Here is a 17,862-nt window from a genome sequence, read left to right as displayed (position 1 = left end):
GTAGAAGAGGTAGATTTGATATGAAAGACAACCCACTAAAAAGAACCGTTCAGGTGGCTCAAACATGTTTATATCCTTCTTTGGGCTGCTGCGTTTCTCCAAAAGTTGAATGTGTCTCAACTTTATTACAGTATTGAAGGAAAAACAAAACAAAAAAAACGAATATTAGAATCCCAAAATTTAATATCGAACACCTTCCCAACAAATCAATATCTGGATAGTCGGATATTGGGATGCAGCCGTACTTCGTACCAATAAATATATGTTTGCCAACGATTTCATACACAGGAAAATAAGTGTTTGACGCTCAAAAGCTTTTGGGGGAGGAGGAGCCCAAATCTGCAGAATAGTGCTCTGTATTCCTACGCGCCGTTAAGGCAGCATTGTAACTTACTGTAAATAGAGCAGGTGATTTCCATAGAAAGAAAGCAGGAAGTTTTTCATAAAACATCAGCGTCCGTCCCGCTCTCTCGTTGTGTTTGCGCGTTAGTTTAGCGGTTGAAACGGTCTGAAATGGGTTTTAATGACTGACAGGGACCTGGACTGACAGAATTCTTCCTTCACAATGATTCTCTTCCGACTAGTTTTGGTGTTAATTTGTGTGTCGCTGTCGTCCGCGGTGAGGGTTTTATCACGGCCGCGTCTCAGCTGCTCTCGACAGGTAAGGTTAAGCTAGCTCGGCCCGGGGCCCGGGTATACTACCAATATTAGCCTATACAGGATTTAGCTTTCAATACATACAGAAAGTTATGTCTGTCTGAGTGCCTAACACAACACATACTTACTGTTAGCTTTCAGGTTATGGGATGTTAGTGTAATTGCGATGTAGTGTTTATTTTTGGCCAATATTCACTGAATTATGTCTGATTTATTATCCCTTGTGTTGTCTTCGGGTCACATTTGACTCGTTTTTCAAAATGTCTGTATCAGAAATATTGTTTTCTTTTTAACTACCTAATTTTATAGAGATAGGATAGGATCTCTACTTTCATTGACTGTTGGGTGTTTTATAAAAATAAAAAAATTAGCATTTGAAAAAAAACAGACTAGCCTAAACATTGACATTTACCCTTCTGTAATTATCCTTCCTTTAATATGAGTCTAAATAATTCATAATTTCTGTTTTTTTTTAAGTCAAGAATTAGGTATAATTTCCTATAAATGAGGTGTACTGACCATGAATTCCAAAAATGAGTGTAAAACTGATAATAAGTTGGTGTTGGTGGTGTTTATACATGGTAGTGAACAGAAACGTTAAACGTCAAAAAAAGAGCCAAAAACATTGAAAAAAGAGACAAAAGTGTCGATAAAATAGAGGAAAACGTGAGAAAAAGGGATGATTTTCAGGACGATGGAAGATGGCTAGGCCTAATCTACGTTACCTCCTCTTATGTTCTGTATGTTGTGTCATATCTAAATCATAAGTGTAATCATTATAACTGTCTTGATAGGTGAGGTCAATGTTGAATATGCTGTCATCCTGTTGGGTCAGGGTGTTTTTACACCTGTAGTTCATTTGCTTTGGTCCGAATCAGTTGGTGAGTTAGTAAACTTGGAGCGATTTGCCCTCGGTTGGTTTGGTTTGGTCACACACACACAGCCCCCCCCCCTCCACAAATTGCTTTTGAATCTGTGGGAAACACTGTAAGGGGTTCTGTTCTGTAAAGCAAATCAGTAAAGTTTATATTTGTAATATTGATCTCCTCTTTGTTCTTTTCCCCTGGCACAGGACTTGAGTTGTACAGCCACCGAAAGTGAGTGAATTTGAGTCTTCCCTATGGCTGCTATACTGTAATGTCTTTGTTAGTATTCTGGAACCGAACGTTCACGCATTTCTGGGTTTAATTCTGAAGGGTTGTAATACAGTTTTTGCCTATTGCTTTACACACTTTTTGCAGAATTTGACTCATTACGTCAGAACTCTAGACACAAGCCAATCAGACATAACACTGGAGATTAATAACTCATATCTATGACAACATGAAACACTGCAATCAAAACTTAACACAATTTCATTTTCTAAAAATGAAATTCTTGCAACAAAACCATACACACAAGCACCATTTGAATTACTCTTTCATATCACCAGCAACACACTGATGGGCTTTATAGAAAACACTGCAGTCTTTGGGTTTCTATTTTTATTGTCATTTTTCTCAGACTCAGTCTTCTGTAAAACTCAAAAGTAGAATTTCTGCAGTAATCAAACAAGAGTTTTTACAACAAACAACCATTCTTACAGAAATAAAGAAAAAATAGAATCACAAATCATCAAATTTAGCAACAAAACAAAAGTAAAAAAACCTATTACTGGATACTGTAAATTGCTATTGGGGAAAAAAAACATATACTTGTTTTGTGTGTGTGTGTGTGTGTGTGTGTGTGTGTTTGTGTGTGTGTGTGTGTGTGTGTGTGTGTGTGTGTGTGTGTGTGTGTGTGTGTGTGTGTGTGCGCGTGTGTGGTGGGGATCTGGCCACAAGACCTCGTCAACATCACAGGCGATGTCTCTTCCACGTCCGACTCCTCTCTCTCTCTCTCTCTCTCTCTCTCTTTGTCCTCCTCTTACTCTGACTCTCATTGCCTCCATGCTTGCAAAGTTCTCAGAATGGCTTACCTGAGGCCTGTTTGTAGTGCTAAGGCTCAAACCGATTGGTGTTCTGTTTTCTGTGCAAGTGTTTTCAGGTCTGTATATAAGTGCCAGATGAGTTTTGCATTTTGAACAGAGAGTTTTCCCAATGACGACAGGAGATTTCGTTTTTGAACAAAGTGTCTAATGTAAGAAAACGTGTGTAGTGTTTCGCAATAAGTGGGTTACAGAATTGCAAACAAAGTGCAAATTTGACAATGTGTTTAAGCTATGGTTACACTGTGTTTAAGGTATGCTACAAGAAGTTTAGGTATTGAGGCTTTGGTCTAAGCATTCGTTTTTAGTGTGTAAGCAATGGGCAAAAACTTTATACCTAACATTATACCTAACATTGAGTCAATATTGGGTATAAATATCTCTATCTTAAAATCTGAACATTGATATTCTACAAAGTTCCACCCCAATCTAACTCAGAGGGGACTACTTTCTGGCATTTCAACGAATGTAGATGATAGAATGTGATGTCGGGACCTTCATTGTGTGTGTGTGTGTGTGTGTGTGTGTGTGTGTGTGTGTGTGTGTGTGTGTGTGTGTGTGTGTGTGTGTGTGTGTGTGTGTGTGTGTGCATTGCTGTATCTGCTTACATACAAACATTAATGTTGAAAAATGATGTTCAAATAGAAAAAGAAATAAATTTCTGGCAGTGATAACTGATCATACAAATAATGAAAAAATACAACTGTCTAAAAGCATTCCAACTTACGTGTGTGTGTGTGTGTGTGTGTGTGTGTGTGCAGGGAACTGTATGGACCCGTCCTGGCTGAATGTGTATGAGTACACTCCCAGCAGTCCCGAGGGGCTGCAGGTGTCTGTGGACATCAGGGAGGACGAGACAGGCGACCTGCAGCCATTCCTGCTCGCTCGCTGGAAGATTAAGGATGAGGGTGAGTCACTGGTACTTAAAAACGATGAAGTAGACCAGTGTTTCTCAAATGGGGGTCCGTGTCCCCCTAGGGGTACTCTGGAGGACTGCAGGGGGTCCGTGTCCCCCTAGGGGTACTCTGTAGGACTGCAGGGGGAACGTGAGATTTTTTGCTAAATGTTTTTCAGTTCCAATGCTGTAGTTACTTCTACTGGCTTTTTTTTCTCCAAGTTTGTCACGTTTTTCAAAGTTTGTCCCTTATTTGAATTTCTCGTTGCCTTCCTTCTTTCTACTGTGTTTTTTTTCGAAGTTATTATTACTATTTTCGACCTATTCTTGCCTTACTTCCTTCTTTCTACCGTCTTTTTCCATCATCATTTAAATATTTTGCAGGTCCAAGGCTGTTGTTTAGTAAATCTATCGCTGACATCGCTGTATTCTTCCTCTTTATAGAGACTTTTTTTTCTACCAAAAATGATTCGCACTGGTTAGAGGGTACATGGCAACAACACAAAAAAGCTTGAGAACCACTGAAGTAGACCATGAAAATGGACAGGAAGTGACCTGTGCTGTGTTTGTCCTCAGGCAGTATCTGTTACCTGAACGCCACCGAGCTCCATGTTCTGGTAGTGTCCACCAACCAGAACCTGTGTGTCCGATATACTTTCACAGAGAAACTGCCAATGAGAAGTCCATCAGGGGAGCAGGTGGGCGGCTCACAATAGATAATAGTCACATTATCACACATCATGGCCGTTAGAATATTTGTATGTACATATATGTTAGTATTATTATATGTTTTTTCAGTGTTTCTATTAATGCTGGTATTATCACAGTTCAGAACCTTTTCATTGCTCAGTATTAGCATGTTGTTTCTATGGCAACAGCTGCCATCAGGATGAAGCCGTTTCTATGATACTCTATATATATAATAAAACTCTGAAAGGAAAGCTGAGATGCACACTGTTGTCTCTTAATACAGACCCATTCAATTCTCAAGCATACTTTCCCTGAGCTGGATCCATCTGGCTGATTTTAATGTAGAGGACATGTGCATCTGTATTATACCAGAAACTATAGATATGAGATCTGAAACACATACTCAATATGAATTGCAACAGATGAAGATGAGAGGAAAAGAACTGTTGCATATCTTTATGAAAGGCCAGCAACACTGTTGTCTGTGGTAACGGTTTGTAAATGGTGTTCAAAACAGTCATCGAGGTTGAATTTTTCCGACTGTTTTCAGTGGTCGTTCTCAGCTGACATGGTGGTGTTGGAGCCGGGTCAGATGTACCGGGTCTCTGTCTTCAACATCCCCAAACCAGAGCTGGGCCACAGCAACTATGACGTCAGCGCTGATGTCATCGTTCCCGGTGAGTCGAAGTCAAAACCAGCTGCTGGTTGTTGTTGTTGTTGTTGTTGTTGTTGATTTTGAGCAGATGTACCAGGAAGCGTTTCTATTTCTGCTCTGGCTACTCCTGTCACTGTTTGGTTGAACGTATGAGTGATTCTGGGATAGGAGAAAAAATAAACTCTCAGGGTTGGTTGCATCTCTTTAAACCAATCCCAATGGTCTTGGGCGGCGCTGAGCTCCGGACACAGCGACGGTGGCTCTGCTAAATAGTCTCGGGAAGGAACTTGTTTTGGTGGAACATTTGCACCCCGCAAAAGAAAACACCACATAAAATATTAAATGAAGTTAACTGTTGACACAATACAGTAACTTGAGCTATTTAAAGGTCCCATGGCATGACAATTTCACTTTATGAGGTTTTTTAACATTAATATGAGTTCCCCCAGCCTGCCTATGGTCCCCCCCCCCCCTATATAAAAGAGACTTCAGATACAGTATTAGGGGTCCACTAAGGTCTATATAAAAGAGACTTCAGAAACAGTATTAGGGGACCTCTAAGGTCTATATAAAAGAGACTTCAGATACAGTATTAGGGGTCCACTAAGGTCTATATAAAAGAGACTTCAGATACAGTATTAGGGGACCACTAAGGTCTATATAAAAGAGACTTCAGATACAGTATTAGGGGACCACTAAGGTCTATATAAAAGAGACTTCAGATACAGTATTAGGGGACCTCTAAGGTCTATATAAAAGAGACTTCAGATACAGTATTAGGGGACCTCTAAGGTCTATATAAAAGAGACTTCAGATACAGTATTAGGGGACCTCTAAGGCCTATATAAAAGAGACTTCAGATACAGTATTAGGGGACCACTAAGGTCTATATAAAAGAGACTTCAGATACAGTATTAGGGGTCCACTAAGGTCTATATAAAAGAGACTTCAGATACAGTATTAGGGGACCTCTAAGGTCTATATAAAAGAGACTTCAGATACAGTATTAGGGGACCACTAAGGCCTATATAAAAGCATCCAAAAAGCAGCATATCATAGGACCTTTAAATTAGCTGGATACATGGTTAAACCTCATTGGCTCTTACCAGTGTATCTCCGTGTCCCACCAATCAGTCCCAAAACGTCCCAGTTAGAGAGGAAATGCCCTAAACATATTCTTTGTAAATCTTTACAATCATTCCCTAAAAGAACCAAGCAGACCTGCCTTGTTGCACCATCCAAACTTTCTTCTAAACTTGACATTTTCAGTGTGTAACTTGCTAGCTCGAAGGTTTTTGTTGTTTCCTGAAGAGAACTGAGTTTGAGAACGGCAACACACACAGAGAGAGAGGAAGGAGAGCGACATTGTGCTGGATGTCAGGCTTTATCTTGGAAATGTACTTCCTCAGTTAAAACTATCTCATTCCAGGTTTCTTATTATTATTCTTATATTTCTGTGTAAGTAGAGCCTAAATAAAATGGTTGACTGGAATATACAGGGTTATGCACAGTATGTCTACTGAAATATGAAGTATCTGAAAGGTCACCATAGCAGCTTTAGGAAGCGTAGGCAGCATACAGATCTGACATCTGCAGCCAGATGAACAGTGTGAGATAATTCATACCACTCTTACGCAATATCCTGAACTTAAAACAACTATTTCTTAGGTGAAATTAACAGACTGGGGCGATTCTGTGCATCCGGTGTCATCGTCACTTTGCTGATGAAATTCTCTGGTTTTTGCAGATTGTCAAGATCCCAAAATGCAGAGGACCCATTATTGCATAGCGAGAGGTGAGTCCCTGCTATTCCAAAGTCCAGTAAGGGTGAGTGAGTCATATCAAGTCCACTAAGAATTTGTCTTGTTGCTGTACCGTAGGCAGTCAGTGGCGGCCCTCCATCGGCCTGGCTCAGATCACTGCAGCCAATGGCAGATCGGCGCTGGCCATCAGCTTCACTCCTGACCCACTGTGTGACCAGTACATGGTCATTGTTCGCTGCTCCACAATCCAACTTAGCCACTGGGCATACAAGGTAAGGTCACATCATGCTGGACATTCCGGTGCCCCTGTGTTTGAGTAGTACTGTGCATTAGGCTGTCTCGCATACTCTAGAAGATGAATGCATTTTCCTTTTTGCAGTGATTTGACCCAGAACATTACTGTATGTGCTCATTACAACATCCTGTCCTTGTACCTTAGCCTAGTTTTTACCCCAGTTTTCTTCTTTATGTCAGTTCAGGAAACGCTGTCCTGCAGTATTTTTCTACTGATTGTACAAATGGCTGCTTATTATATTTGCAAACCACTTGAATGTCTCCTCTCAGAGACATTAGATAAGATGTCAGCATCTCCCTCTGTCTTTCTTAGGACTCTACTCTATAGAGTAGATTCATTTGCTATGTAAGTCTAAGAATGAGGGATATTATTACCCACTGGGTAAACTTGCTACGCCCGTCTTCAAAACACAGAGCCAGCTGCTGTTTGTGGTGCTCTTGAATTGTATTGCGTTATACTGAGAGGTGTTTCTAATACCCTCAATGAAGCACATGGGGGGGGGGTTAATGGAGGGTTGTTGTATCACTGCATTTGTCTTAGATAGGTGTACATAATAAGGTGCACATATGTTGCAGGCATGTGATTTATAGCAACATGCCTCTAAAGATTGCCCCTTGACATAACTCTTTCTTAAACAGAAAAGTGTTCAACTGATAATGGTGTTCTTAAAGGTCCTATGGCATGAAAATTTCACTTTATGAGGTTTTTTAACATTATTGAGTTCCCCCAGCCTGCCTATGGTCCCCCAGTGGCTAGAAATGGTGATAGGTGTAAACCGAGCCCTGGGTATCCTGCTCTGCCTTTGAGAAAATGAAAGCTCAGATGGGCCGATCTGGAATCTTCCCTTTATGACGTCATAAGGGGAAAGGTTACCTCCCCCTTCCCCCTTTCTCTGCCTTTTCCCCGCCCAGAGAATTTGGCCCACCCATGAGAGAGAGACATCATGGCTTTCAAACAATCAAAGTGGGAGTTGGTCAAGGCCACACCCCCACCCTCCACCTTGCCCCCCCCCCCTCTCCTCCTCAATAGCATTTAAAGCTACAGACACAGAAATGGCACAACCTAAGAAAAGCTCATTGTGGGACTGGCTCTAGTGGCTGTAATTCTGCACCAAGGCTGAATTTTAGGAAAGAAACTTCAGATACAGTATTAGAGGACCATTAAGGCCTATATAAAAGAGACTTCAGATACAGTATTAGGGGACCACTAAGGTCTATATAAAAGAGACTTCAGATACAGTATTAGAGGACCATTAAGGCCTATATAAAAGAGACTTCAGATACAGTATTAGGGGACCACTAAGGCCTATATAAAAGAGACTTCAGATACAGTATTAGGGGACCACTAAGGTCTATATAAAAGAGACTTCAGATACAGTATTAGGGACCACTAAGGTCTATATAAAAGAGACTTCAGATACAGTATTAGGGGACCACTAAGGCCTATATAAAAGAGACTTCAGATACAGTATTAGGGGACCACTAAGGCCTATATAAAAGAGACTTCAGATACAGTATTAGGGGACCACTAAGGCCTATATAAAAGCATCCAAAAAGCAGCATGTCATGGGACCTTTAAAGCGTCTTCTTCCTGTTCAGTACTCTTATATGCTGTGCCTCAATGATAAAACTATACGCATGAAATATCTCTCTTCTCCAGGCTAATCAGACGACCCTGAATGTAACATTCAGCCTGGATGAATGGCCGAGATCTTGCTGTCAGTTTGACGCCGAGGTACATCTTTTCAATCTTCTTGTTTTCAGCTGGCAATAACTCTGCCTTCTCTGTGGTCACATTTGTTAACATGACTTTATTCTTCCCTGCAGATCAAACCTCTTTTCCCACAGTGTGGCCAGGACTGCACCCGTCGAAGGAAAACGCTGAATATTTGTGGTGGTATGTTGGCACATTTGGAATGTCAATGTCATGTGACTGGATGCTCTACCTGGTGATTATGGTCTAGCCTTACAAACCACAACTAAATAAGATAAGATAAGCCTTCATTGATCGCAGAAGGGAGTATTTGGTTTTTCAGCAACACAGGGAGAGAATAGGTACAGATAAATAAAGACTATGGCCCTCATTTATGAAACGTGCGTACGACCAAAAACAGGCGTAGGACGGGCGTACGCCGATTCCTACGCAAAGCAAGGGATTTATCAATTTGAATGTGAGCATAGGCTGCGATAAAATCTCACGTCTGGTCTGAACTCGTGTAAGTTTTCAAGTCAGTGTGGACTTGCGGTGCAGCATATAAAAAGTTTAACAGGAGAAGGAGAAGTCATCAGTTGATCACTTATCAGCAATGGCAGATCTGGCTCTTTTAAAAGACCTCTATTCGCCGGTACAACAGTGCACACGTACGCGCACGGGCCACGGTGGAGCGCTCCATTGGATTGATTAAGGGCAGATGGCTCATGGTCTTGCATCAGCGGGGGGACCCTACTATACACGGCAGAAAAATTCTGCAACATAGTTTTAGCCTGCGGGGTTCTGGAGCCAGATGACCCGATGCCCAGAGAGCAGTGTCCAGCACAGTCCCAACTGGGGCTATACGAAGGAGACAGGATATTATTCCTCGCTTTTAAAAGGTATAGTGTTATGTTTGGCAATGATAGCCTACTCAATACAGGAAACATGACGATGCACAACATTTTTATTTATTCTTCAGGTTTTCGTTTCTCTTTTAAAGTGTCGTTAATTATGGAGGAAATATTTATTCATAATTCAAATTGAAAGTCCAAAGAGAAATTGAAAGTCCAAAGAGAAAACGAAGCCAGATCAAATTAAAAATATTATTTTTTTAAATTTTCCATTGATCAAATTAAAAATATTATTATTTTTTTTAAATTTTCCATTTGGCTTTTCCATTTGGATTTAATATTTGGCTTTTGAATTTCAATTTAACATTGGCTTTTAATTTGGATTTAATATTTGGCTTTTCGATTTCAATTTAACATTGGATTTTTATTTGGATTTAATATTTGGCTTTTGAATTTACATTTAACATTGGCTTTTCATTTGGACTTGACACATGTCAATGTAAATGAGGAGGCGTGGCCCAAAGGCTGGTGGGGGGGTCTGAAACTAAAGGGGTGCAGAGGCCCCTTATGAATAGCAGGGGGAGCTGACTGCTGGGGAGCTCACTGTTGAGGAGCATCTATCTGCAGCTTGGCCACCAGGCTGGCTTATCCTCTTATTTCACATGATAGAAACTGATGATGTAGGCTAAACACAAATGACATTTCATGCAACAACAGTGAAGTTTTCATGTAGATACTATAATTGGGCCCGTGTTAGTGAGGACTAGATTAGGACTGGATTTAAAGTTGATTCTGGTTTCCAACTTCGCCCCAGGTGTGTCTGTTTAAAACACGGACGGAGACAACTTCTCTCTTCTGATGTTTTATTTAATTAAGCAACAGTACAAACATGGGTGTGGGTAGCTCTGCTACGTGTGTTTGTGTGTTGTCAGATCTCGAGGACACACACACACACAATCTCAACCGGGTAGTCATCGTCCGAACTGCGACCTCTCCTTTTTCTTTCTCTCACTTTTTTCTCCGGGTGGTGCGTCAGTGTGAGGTGCGTGTCCGCGCTATTCTCCGACACATACTCACAACAATCACTCCTGTTTGACGGCCTTTTGTACAGCCTGTGTACTTTTTCATTCATTTGATTTCCGATTTTTAAACAATATCCAAATTTGAAAAATGGGTCATTTTAAACCTTGTTAATATTGATGACAATGTGTTCAAACGGAGAACGTGTGTGAAATAGCAGATGGAAATTATAAAAAAGCAATCTATTCTATAATCTAGATCGGGAGTTTGCCGTAGCAGCAGCAGCAGCAAACAACTGGAAACTTTTTACAATTTTTGTCTGCTATTTCACCACTAAATTCACTATTGAGACTTTTTTATGCGAGCAATTAACTGTGTAGAGTTTGAATATGGGCTGTTTTACAAACATTGATGGCCAACTGCACATTTTCTCCGATGTTGTCAGAAGCTCCAGTCTGACGGGACAGCCAGCTGGTGGCGGCCGGGATCGCCTCTCTGCTGGCCGGCCAGTGATGCTCACAGACACTGCTGTCAGCTGGCTTGTTTTCCGTTTGAACACATTGTCATCAATATTAACAAGGTTTAAAATACCCATTTTTCAAATTTGGATATGGTTTCAAAATTGGAAATCAAATGAACGAAAAAGTAGCCTACACGGGCTGTACAAAAGGCCGTCAATCAGGAGTGATTGTTGTGAGTACATGTCGGAGAATAGCGCGGACACGCACCTCACACCGTGCGCACCACCCGGAGAAAAAAGTGAGAGAAAGAAAAAGGAGAGGTCGCAGTTCGGACGATGACTACCCGGTTGAGATTGTGTGTGTGTGTGTGTGTGTGTGTGTGTGTGTGTGTGTGTGTGTGTGTGTGTGTGTGTGTGTGTGTCCTCGAGATCTGACAACACACAAACACACGTATGTATCATGTAGATACTATAATTGGGCCCGTGTTAGTGAGGACTAGATTAGGACTGGATTTAAAGCTGATTCTGGTTTCCAACTTCGCCCCAGGTGTGTCTGTTTAAAACACGGACGGAGACAACTTCTCTCTTCTGATGTTTTATTTAATTAAGCAACAGTACAAACATGGGTGTGGGTAGCTCTGCTACGTGTGTTTGTGTGTTGTCAGATCTCGAGGACACACACACACACACACACACACACACACACACACACACACACACACACACACACACACACAATCTCAACCGGGTAGTCATCGTCCGAACTGCGACCTCTCCTTTTTCTTTCTCTCACTTTTTTCTCCGGGTGGTGCGCACGGTGTGAGGTGCGTGTCCGCGCTATTCTCCGACATGTACTCACAACAATCACTCCTGATTGACGGCCTTTTGTACAGCCCGTGTAGGCTACTTTTTCGTTCATTTGATTTCCAATTTTGAAACCATATCCAAATTTGAAAAATGGGTATTTTAAACCTTGTTAATATTGATGACAATGTGTTCAAACGGAAAACAAGCCAGCTGACAGCAGTGTCTGTGAGCATCACTGGCCGGCCAGCAGAGAGGCGATCCCGGCCGCCACCAGCTGGCTGTCCCGTCAGACTGGAGCTTCTGACAACATCGGAGAAAATGTGCAGTTGGCCATCAATGTTTGTAAAACAGCCCATATTCAAACTCTACACAGTTAATTGCTCGCATAAAAAAGTCTCAATAGTGAATTTAGTGGTGAAATAGCAGACAAAAATTGTAAAAAGTTTCCAGTTGTTTGCTGCTGCTGCTGCTACGGCAAACTCCCGATCTAGATTATAGAATAGATTGCTTTTTTATAATTTCCATCTGCTATTTCACACACGTTCTCCGTTTGAACACATTGTCATCAATATTAACAAGGTTTAAAATGACCCATTTTTCAAATTTGGATATTGTTTAAAAATCGGAAATCAAATGAATGAAAAAGTACACAGGCTGTACAAAAGGCCGTCAAACAGGAGTGATTGTTGTGAGTACGTGTCAGAGAATAGCGCGGACACGCACCTCACACTGACGCACCACCCGGAGAAAAAAGTGAGAGAAAGAAAAAGGAGAGGTCGCAGTTCGGACGATGACTACCCGGTTGAGATTGTGTGTGTGTGTGTCCTCGAGATCTGACAACACACAAACACACGTAGCAGAGCTACCCACACCCATGTTTGTACTGTTGCTTAATTAAATAAAACATCAGAAGAGAGAAGTTGTCTCCGTCCGTGTTTTAAACAGACACACCTGGGGCGAAGTTGGAAACCAGAATCAGCTTTAAATCCAGTCCTAATCTAGTCCTCACTAACACGGGCCCAATTATAGTATCTACATGAAAACTTCACTGTTGTTGCATGAAATGTGGTTTGTGTTTAGCCTACATCATCAGTTTCTATCATGTGAAATAAGAGGATAAGCCAGCCTGGTGGCCAAGCTGCAGATAGATGCTCCTCAACAGTGTGCTCCCCAGCAGTCAGCCCCCCCTGCTGGTCATAAGGGGCCTCTGCACCCCTTTAGTTTCAGACCCTCCCACCAGCCTTTGGGCCACGCCTCCTCATTTACATTGACATGTGTCAAGTCCAAATGAAAAGCCAATGTTAAATGTAAATTCAAAAGCCAAATATTAAATCCAAATGAAAATCCAATGTTAAATTGAAATGGAAAAGCCAAATGGAAAATTAAAAAAAAATAATATTTTTAATTTGATCAATGGAAAATTAAAAAAAATAATAATATTTTTAATTTGATCTGGCTTTGTTTTCTCTTTGGACTTTCAATTTCTCTTTGGACTTTCAATTTGAATTATGAATAAATATTTCCTCCATATGTTAATGGCCACAAGTGAACGATTTATTTCTGCCATTGACCGAGTTATTTCGGCTTGTTTTTCCAGCCCCTCTGCTGTCAGGAGACAGGGTTGGGGTGGTGGTCCAGCACGGGGGGGCGGAGGACACGCGCTCTCCCTCACAGCTGTTGCCTGGTTCTGACTCATGAAAAAAACACGAGTAAAATAAAAGACACTGCATAAACTCCACTAATGTGTGTTTATTTAAATATACGTAAACCATGTAGGCCTAAGAGATTACAATATAAGCCTGTATTACTATTAGGACTATAGCATATAGATATGTCACGGATGTATAAATTAAATAAACTTCAGCTGGAGTCTGATTTACCACGGCAACACTGTTGACAGCATCAGTGATCTCTTTCCATTCCGCATCCTTTCTACAGCCTTTAATACCAGTTTTCAGGCTGCCAAATAGTGAACGTGAGACATCAGGGTTTCAACCTCCACCTCTGAAAACTGTCTCTTCTCAGCCGGATTACGTCTCGACATGTCGTAAACTGGATGGGCGAGGTCTCAAAACCCAGAATATATAGGGGCGTGATATTTAAATTACGATCGTTTCCAGCCGATCAATGTACGACCATTCTTACGCTCTGATTGGTGTGATACGAACGTTTAATGAATCACACGTGAAGCCTGTCGTAAGAGGATTTCTGCGCTCATATCTGCGCTGGTTTCTACGTTAGGTTGATAAATGAGGGCCAATGGCATCACATTGTCAGTGTTGCTGTTCAAACAGTCTTCAAGTGGCGAAGCTCCAGACCAACCAGGAAGTGGCAGCCACACCTGCTTTGCATGGAAGCACAGTTCACTGCTGAAGCACAGTGATGGAGAGGAAGTGGGCTTTGAGAAAAGAGGCAATAAAGTATTGAATAACCGCCCGGTGCTCCCCCTACATCAAGACACCATGTTTTTAGATTCAGCCAGTACAGCTGCTATACAACTTATACCATCCAATGCAGCTACCTGTTCATGGAAGATCTTGGCATATGATCCATCTTTACTTTTCTGAAATATGTTTCCTCAATTCCTTCTTCTCTGCACCTCTTCCTTGTTACTTTGAATGTGAGGGACTAAGATGCAAGTGAGAGTCATGAGGAAACAATTAGGGGAATTCAAGTCAACCAACCGAACAAAACAAGTTAGCACAGTGTACAGCTGAGGCTGATGGGAATGTCATTATTTGTGTAATAGTCTGGCTCACAGGATGTAAATTCCATTAACTGCTATCTATTTTGCGAGGGCAGTGTTTTTCCCCCAATCCCAGAATAGATAAGTGGTGGGACCTCCAGCGCTGAAAATAAACACAAATGACTTTAATACTGGACAAATTCAAATGTTTACCTGATGATGGCACCAGATGCAAGTCAGGCGATCACCTCAGTCAGCTGGATTCATCATTGTGTTAACCAACTCAGTTGGCTTCAAACTTTATTTATAGGCCTACACCATATTAAAATAACATATATAAATGTTGTTAGTCATAAGATCTCTATGAGCCCCCAGTAATGAGCATGTATCAAGTTGGGGTTTTACAGGGATGATCATAGTATAATTGCTTGTATTATTATTCAAGGTCAGGTGTTTTTGTAGTTTGGGCATTGTGTGCACATGACACCAGTTTTCATCAAGATGTAAAATTTGGCGTTAGGTAGGCCTAATTTATATATTGGACTACATTTTGGGCTAATTGTGCTCCGTCATGGGCTAAACTTATACCAACGCACAGAGACTAAATGTAGCCATACTGTGCACGTCCGTGGATCTTGATGCTTGGTGGGATCTCAGTGGATACTAACTTTGACCTGCTAGTGGAGGAAAAGTCTGGGGATCAACAAAGTCATTGGGATTCAGCCCTGGGGACCATAGATGTATATAGATATACAGATTGTCCACCAGCCATGCCGACTGACTGACCGACTTTTCCATCCATAGAGCACCTCCGCTAGCATGACCAAAACAACACCTAACCAGTGAACTGTGTTCTGATTTCCAGTGAAGCCAACAGATGCCCTCGATGTTCCTGTAAACACATATGTCATCCTGGGAGTGGTGTTCATGTGTGCTGTGATGGCAGTTATTATTATTATGTACGTCCTCTGCCGGAAGCCAGGTTAGTCACATATAAAACACATTTTCATTTCTAAAAAAAAGGAATGTCATTTCATCCAAACACGTTGATTTGGTTGATTTGTGCCTTCAGTGTTATGGGTTTAAAACAACTCTGCTGATGGTATTTATGTGTGCTCTCATGCACTTTCAGGTAAGCCTGGTGTTACTGCACCACCTGTGGGCGGTGTGACAGCGTGCCAGCAGCAGCTTAAACAGCCTCCCAAAGTGCTGGTCATCTACTCCCAGGACCACCACCTCTACAGGGATGTGGTGCTGAAGCTCTGCGCCTTCCTCCGGGCCAAGTGTGGCACCAAGGTGCTGGTGGACCTGTTAGACTCCACCTCGGTCGGCATGATGGGCCGCCTACGCTGGCTTGAGTGGCAACGACAACAGCTTCAAAATCCTTCTGATAAAATCCTGGTGCTGTGCTCTCAGGGCGTCCAGGCAAAGTGGAGGGCCATGTGCGGCCAAGGGCGGGTGACGCTGAGGGAAGACCTTTTCTCCCCGACGGACGACATGCTCACTCCCTTTCTCAACCTCTTCCTACCTGACATGCACCAGGCAGGCATGCTGGGTAAGTATATGGTGGCTTACTTCGATGACATCAGCAGCAAAGAAGACGTGCCGTCGGTCTTTGACATCGCGGTCAAATACAAGCTGATGAAGCATTTCGAAGAGCTGTACTTCCGCATCCTGGACATGGAGAAGTATCAGCCGGGTCAGGTCAACCACATCCAGGGCATTGGTGGGGACGAATATTTCCAGTGTCCCTCAGGTAGAGCCCTGAGGAGTGCCATTGAGACCTTCCAGGCCTACCAGCTGGAACATCCTGACTGGTTTGAGCAGGAGTGTGTGGACGGTAACGAGGAGGTCCTGACCGAGGCGAACCTGCTCATTGAGCAGCTGCACATCCCTCCAGTCCTCCAGTGTCTTCCTCTCATCAGAGATGGGCTTCCTGTCTACGTCCGTGAGGTTGAAATCAAGGAAAATGGCGACAGTGTTCACGTCCTCACACCTGAAGTAAACCGGGAGCGCGAGCGGTCCTCATTGGCAGAGCTAACACCAGTAGTGAACCCTCAGCATCTGTCCACCCTTGATGAAGTGTTGAGCGATCACGTGTGTCCTCACAGCCCCAGGCCCCCGTCTGTCTACGTAGTGGAGCCTGTTTTGAGAAACATGCGTCCACCGACACAGAGCTGGTTCTCCCCCGAGGAAGAACCCTTTGGCCAAATCCCCACTGGGGATGAGGAAGAGGACTCCCTGCTACCTTTGAGCCAACCCTCCGCTCATTCGGACCAGAGAAGCTCGGCCCTGCACAACTCCATGGACTCAAAGCCTCCAGAATCCTCATGCGCCAGCATGCAGAGGGAATATCTCCCTCCATCCACAATGGCCCCCTCTCAACCAGTGGAGATGGAGGAGGACGAGGTTCTGGAGCCCAGTGGAAAGGGCCCAAGCAGTGGATCTGATCAGGGCTACATCTCCAAAATGTCCTCCCAGCATGAACTCCCTTTCAAAGAGGATCCGCTGGAGGCTCTGAGAAGACTGCAGGAGGAGCTGTTTCAGAACAATCTCGAATACTCTGACATATGAGAGTATCCTGCTGTCAGGATATAGTGTCAGTTTAAGCAAATATGACAAAAAAGTTATTTTTATAAAAGTGACCTACTGAACCTTTAAGGTTTTTCCTACACAATCCTGAGGCCCAATTAAATTTAGCCAAGGTCTAGTATTAAGGCTTTGTAAATGTCAGTTTATATTGTGCTTACATGGCAGTGTTTCCCCCAGAAAAGTTGTTTAGCCCGGTGGCAAGTGTCCCGGCCGGGGCCAGTCCCAGTCCCAGACCGATGGCAGCATTCATGTAGAGCCCAGTAGTTTCTGTGACAACAGAATCATGGACGGAACCGCAAAATTGAGAATTTAAAAAAGCTATAAGACTGATTCCACAGGGCCCTACATTAATTAAGTCAGCCAAAATATGACTGTCTAAGTTTCCAACGTTTAAGAACGTCGGGGGACCCTGCATGGCACACTTGACTTCATCAAGTCAGCTACTACTGACTGATACATAGAATGGGAGCAACAGCTAATGCTACTGGCTTCATCTGGCCCTGGGGAGTTGTTGCTCCATGTGGACAGAAATGAAGATGGCCAGCCCAGATGTATGACTGTTGAACATTGGTCCATGATATTAAATCTAGAAAGGAGGGGTGGAACAGTACACATATTTGTATTGATCCGAAAAGGTACGGGCGTCTCGGTTCGGTACATGAAGTTACACGGAGAATACACGGTATAAAAATATTTGAATATTTGAATGCATTCAAATTAATGAATGTAATGCAGAACTACTGTTAGATAGAGGTGTGAATCTTCACTGATCTCCCGATTCGATTACGATTATCAGGTCTTCGATTTGATATCTCGATGCATCACGATGCGTC

The 17,862-nt window shown here is 42.5% G+C and overlaps 1 protein-coding gene across 1 annotated transcript; it reads left to right on the top strand.

The window, feature by feature from the left end:
* Positions 1-394: 394 nt before the first annotated feature.
* On the top strand, positions 395-17,339 carry il17ra1a (interleukin 17 receptor A1a). Its single transcript, XM_031288247.2, has 11 exons — positions 395-661; positions 1,730-1,754; positions 3,385-3,531; positions 4,095-4,216; positions 4,759-4,885; positions 6,611-6,658; positions 6,744-6,898; positions 8,581-8,655; positions 8,748-8,817; positions 15,303-15,419; positions 15,570-17,339. The coding sequence occupies exons 1-11, from the start codon at positions 566-568 to the stop codon at positions 17,009-17,011; spliced, it is 2,424 nt and encodes an 807-aa protein (XP_031144107.1). The 5' UTR covers positions 395-565; the 3' UTR covers positions 17,012-17,339.
* Positions 17,340-17,862: the final 523 nt, after the last annotated feature.

This window comes from Sander lucioperca, chromosome 20 (assembly GCF_008315115.2).
Source record: "Sander lucioperca isolate FBNREF2018 chromosome 20, SLUC_FBN_1.2, whole genome shotgun sequence".
Lineage (NCBI taxonomy): Eukaryota > Metazoa > Chordata > Actinopteri > Perciformes > Percidae > Sander > Sander lucioperca.
The sequence above is the reverse complement of the archived record's forward strand: the minus strand, read 5'-3'. Positions and strand labels throughout refer to the sequence as shown.

Bases quoted from the DNA above. Each gene is read 5' to 3' on its own strand.
- il17ra1a (XM_031288247.2), top strand. From the start codon at position 566: ATGATTCTCTTCCGACTAGTTTTGGTGTTAATTTGTGTGTCGCTGTCG. The intron at 4,886-6,610 runs GTGAGTCGAAGT...TGGTTTTTGCAG, and splicing joins CGCTGATGTCATCGTTCCCG to ATTGTCAAGATCCCAAAATG. The intron at 8,656-8,747 runs GTACATCTTTTC...TCTTCCCTGCAG, and splicing joins GCTGTCAGTTTGACGCCGAG to ATCAAACCTCTTTTCCCACA.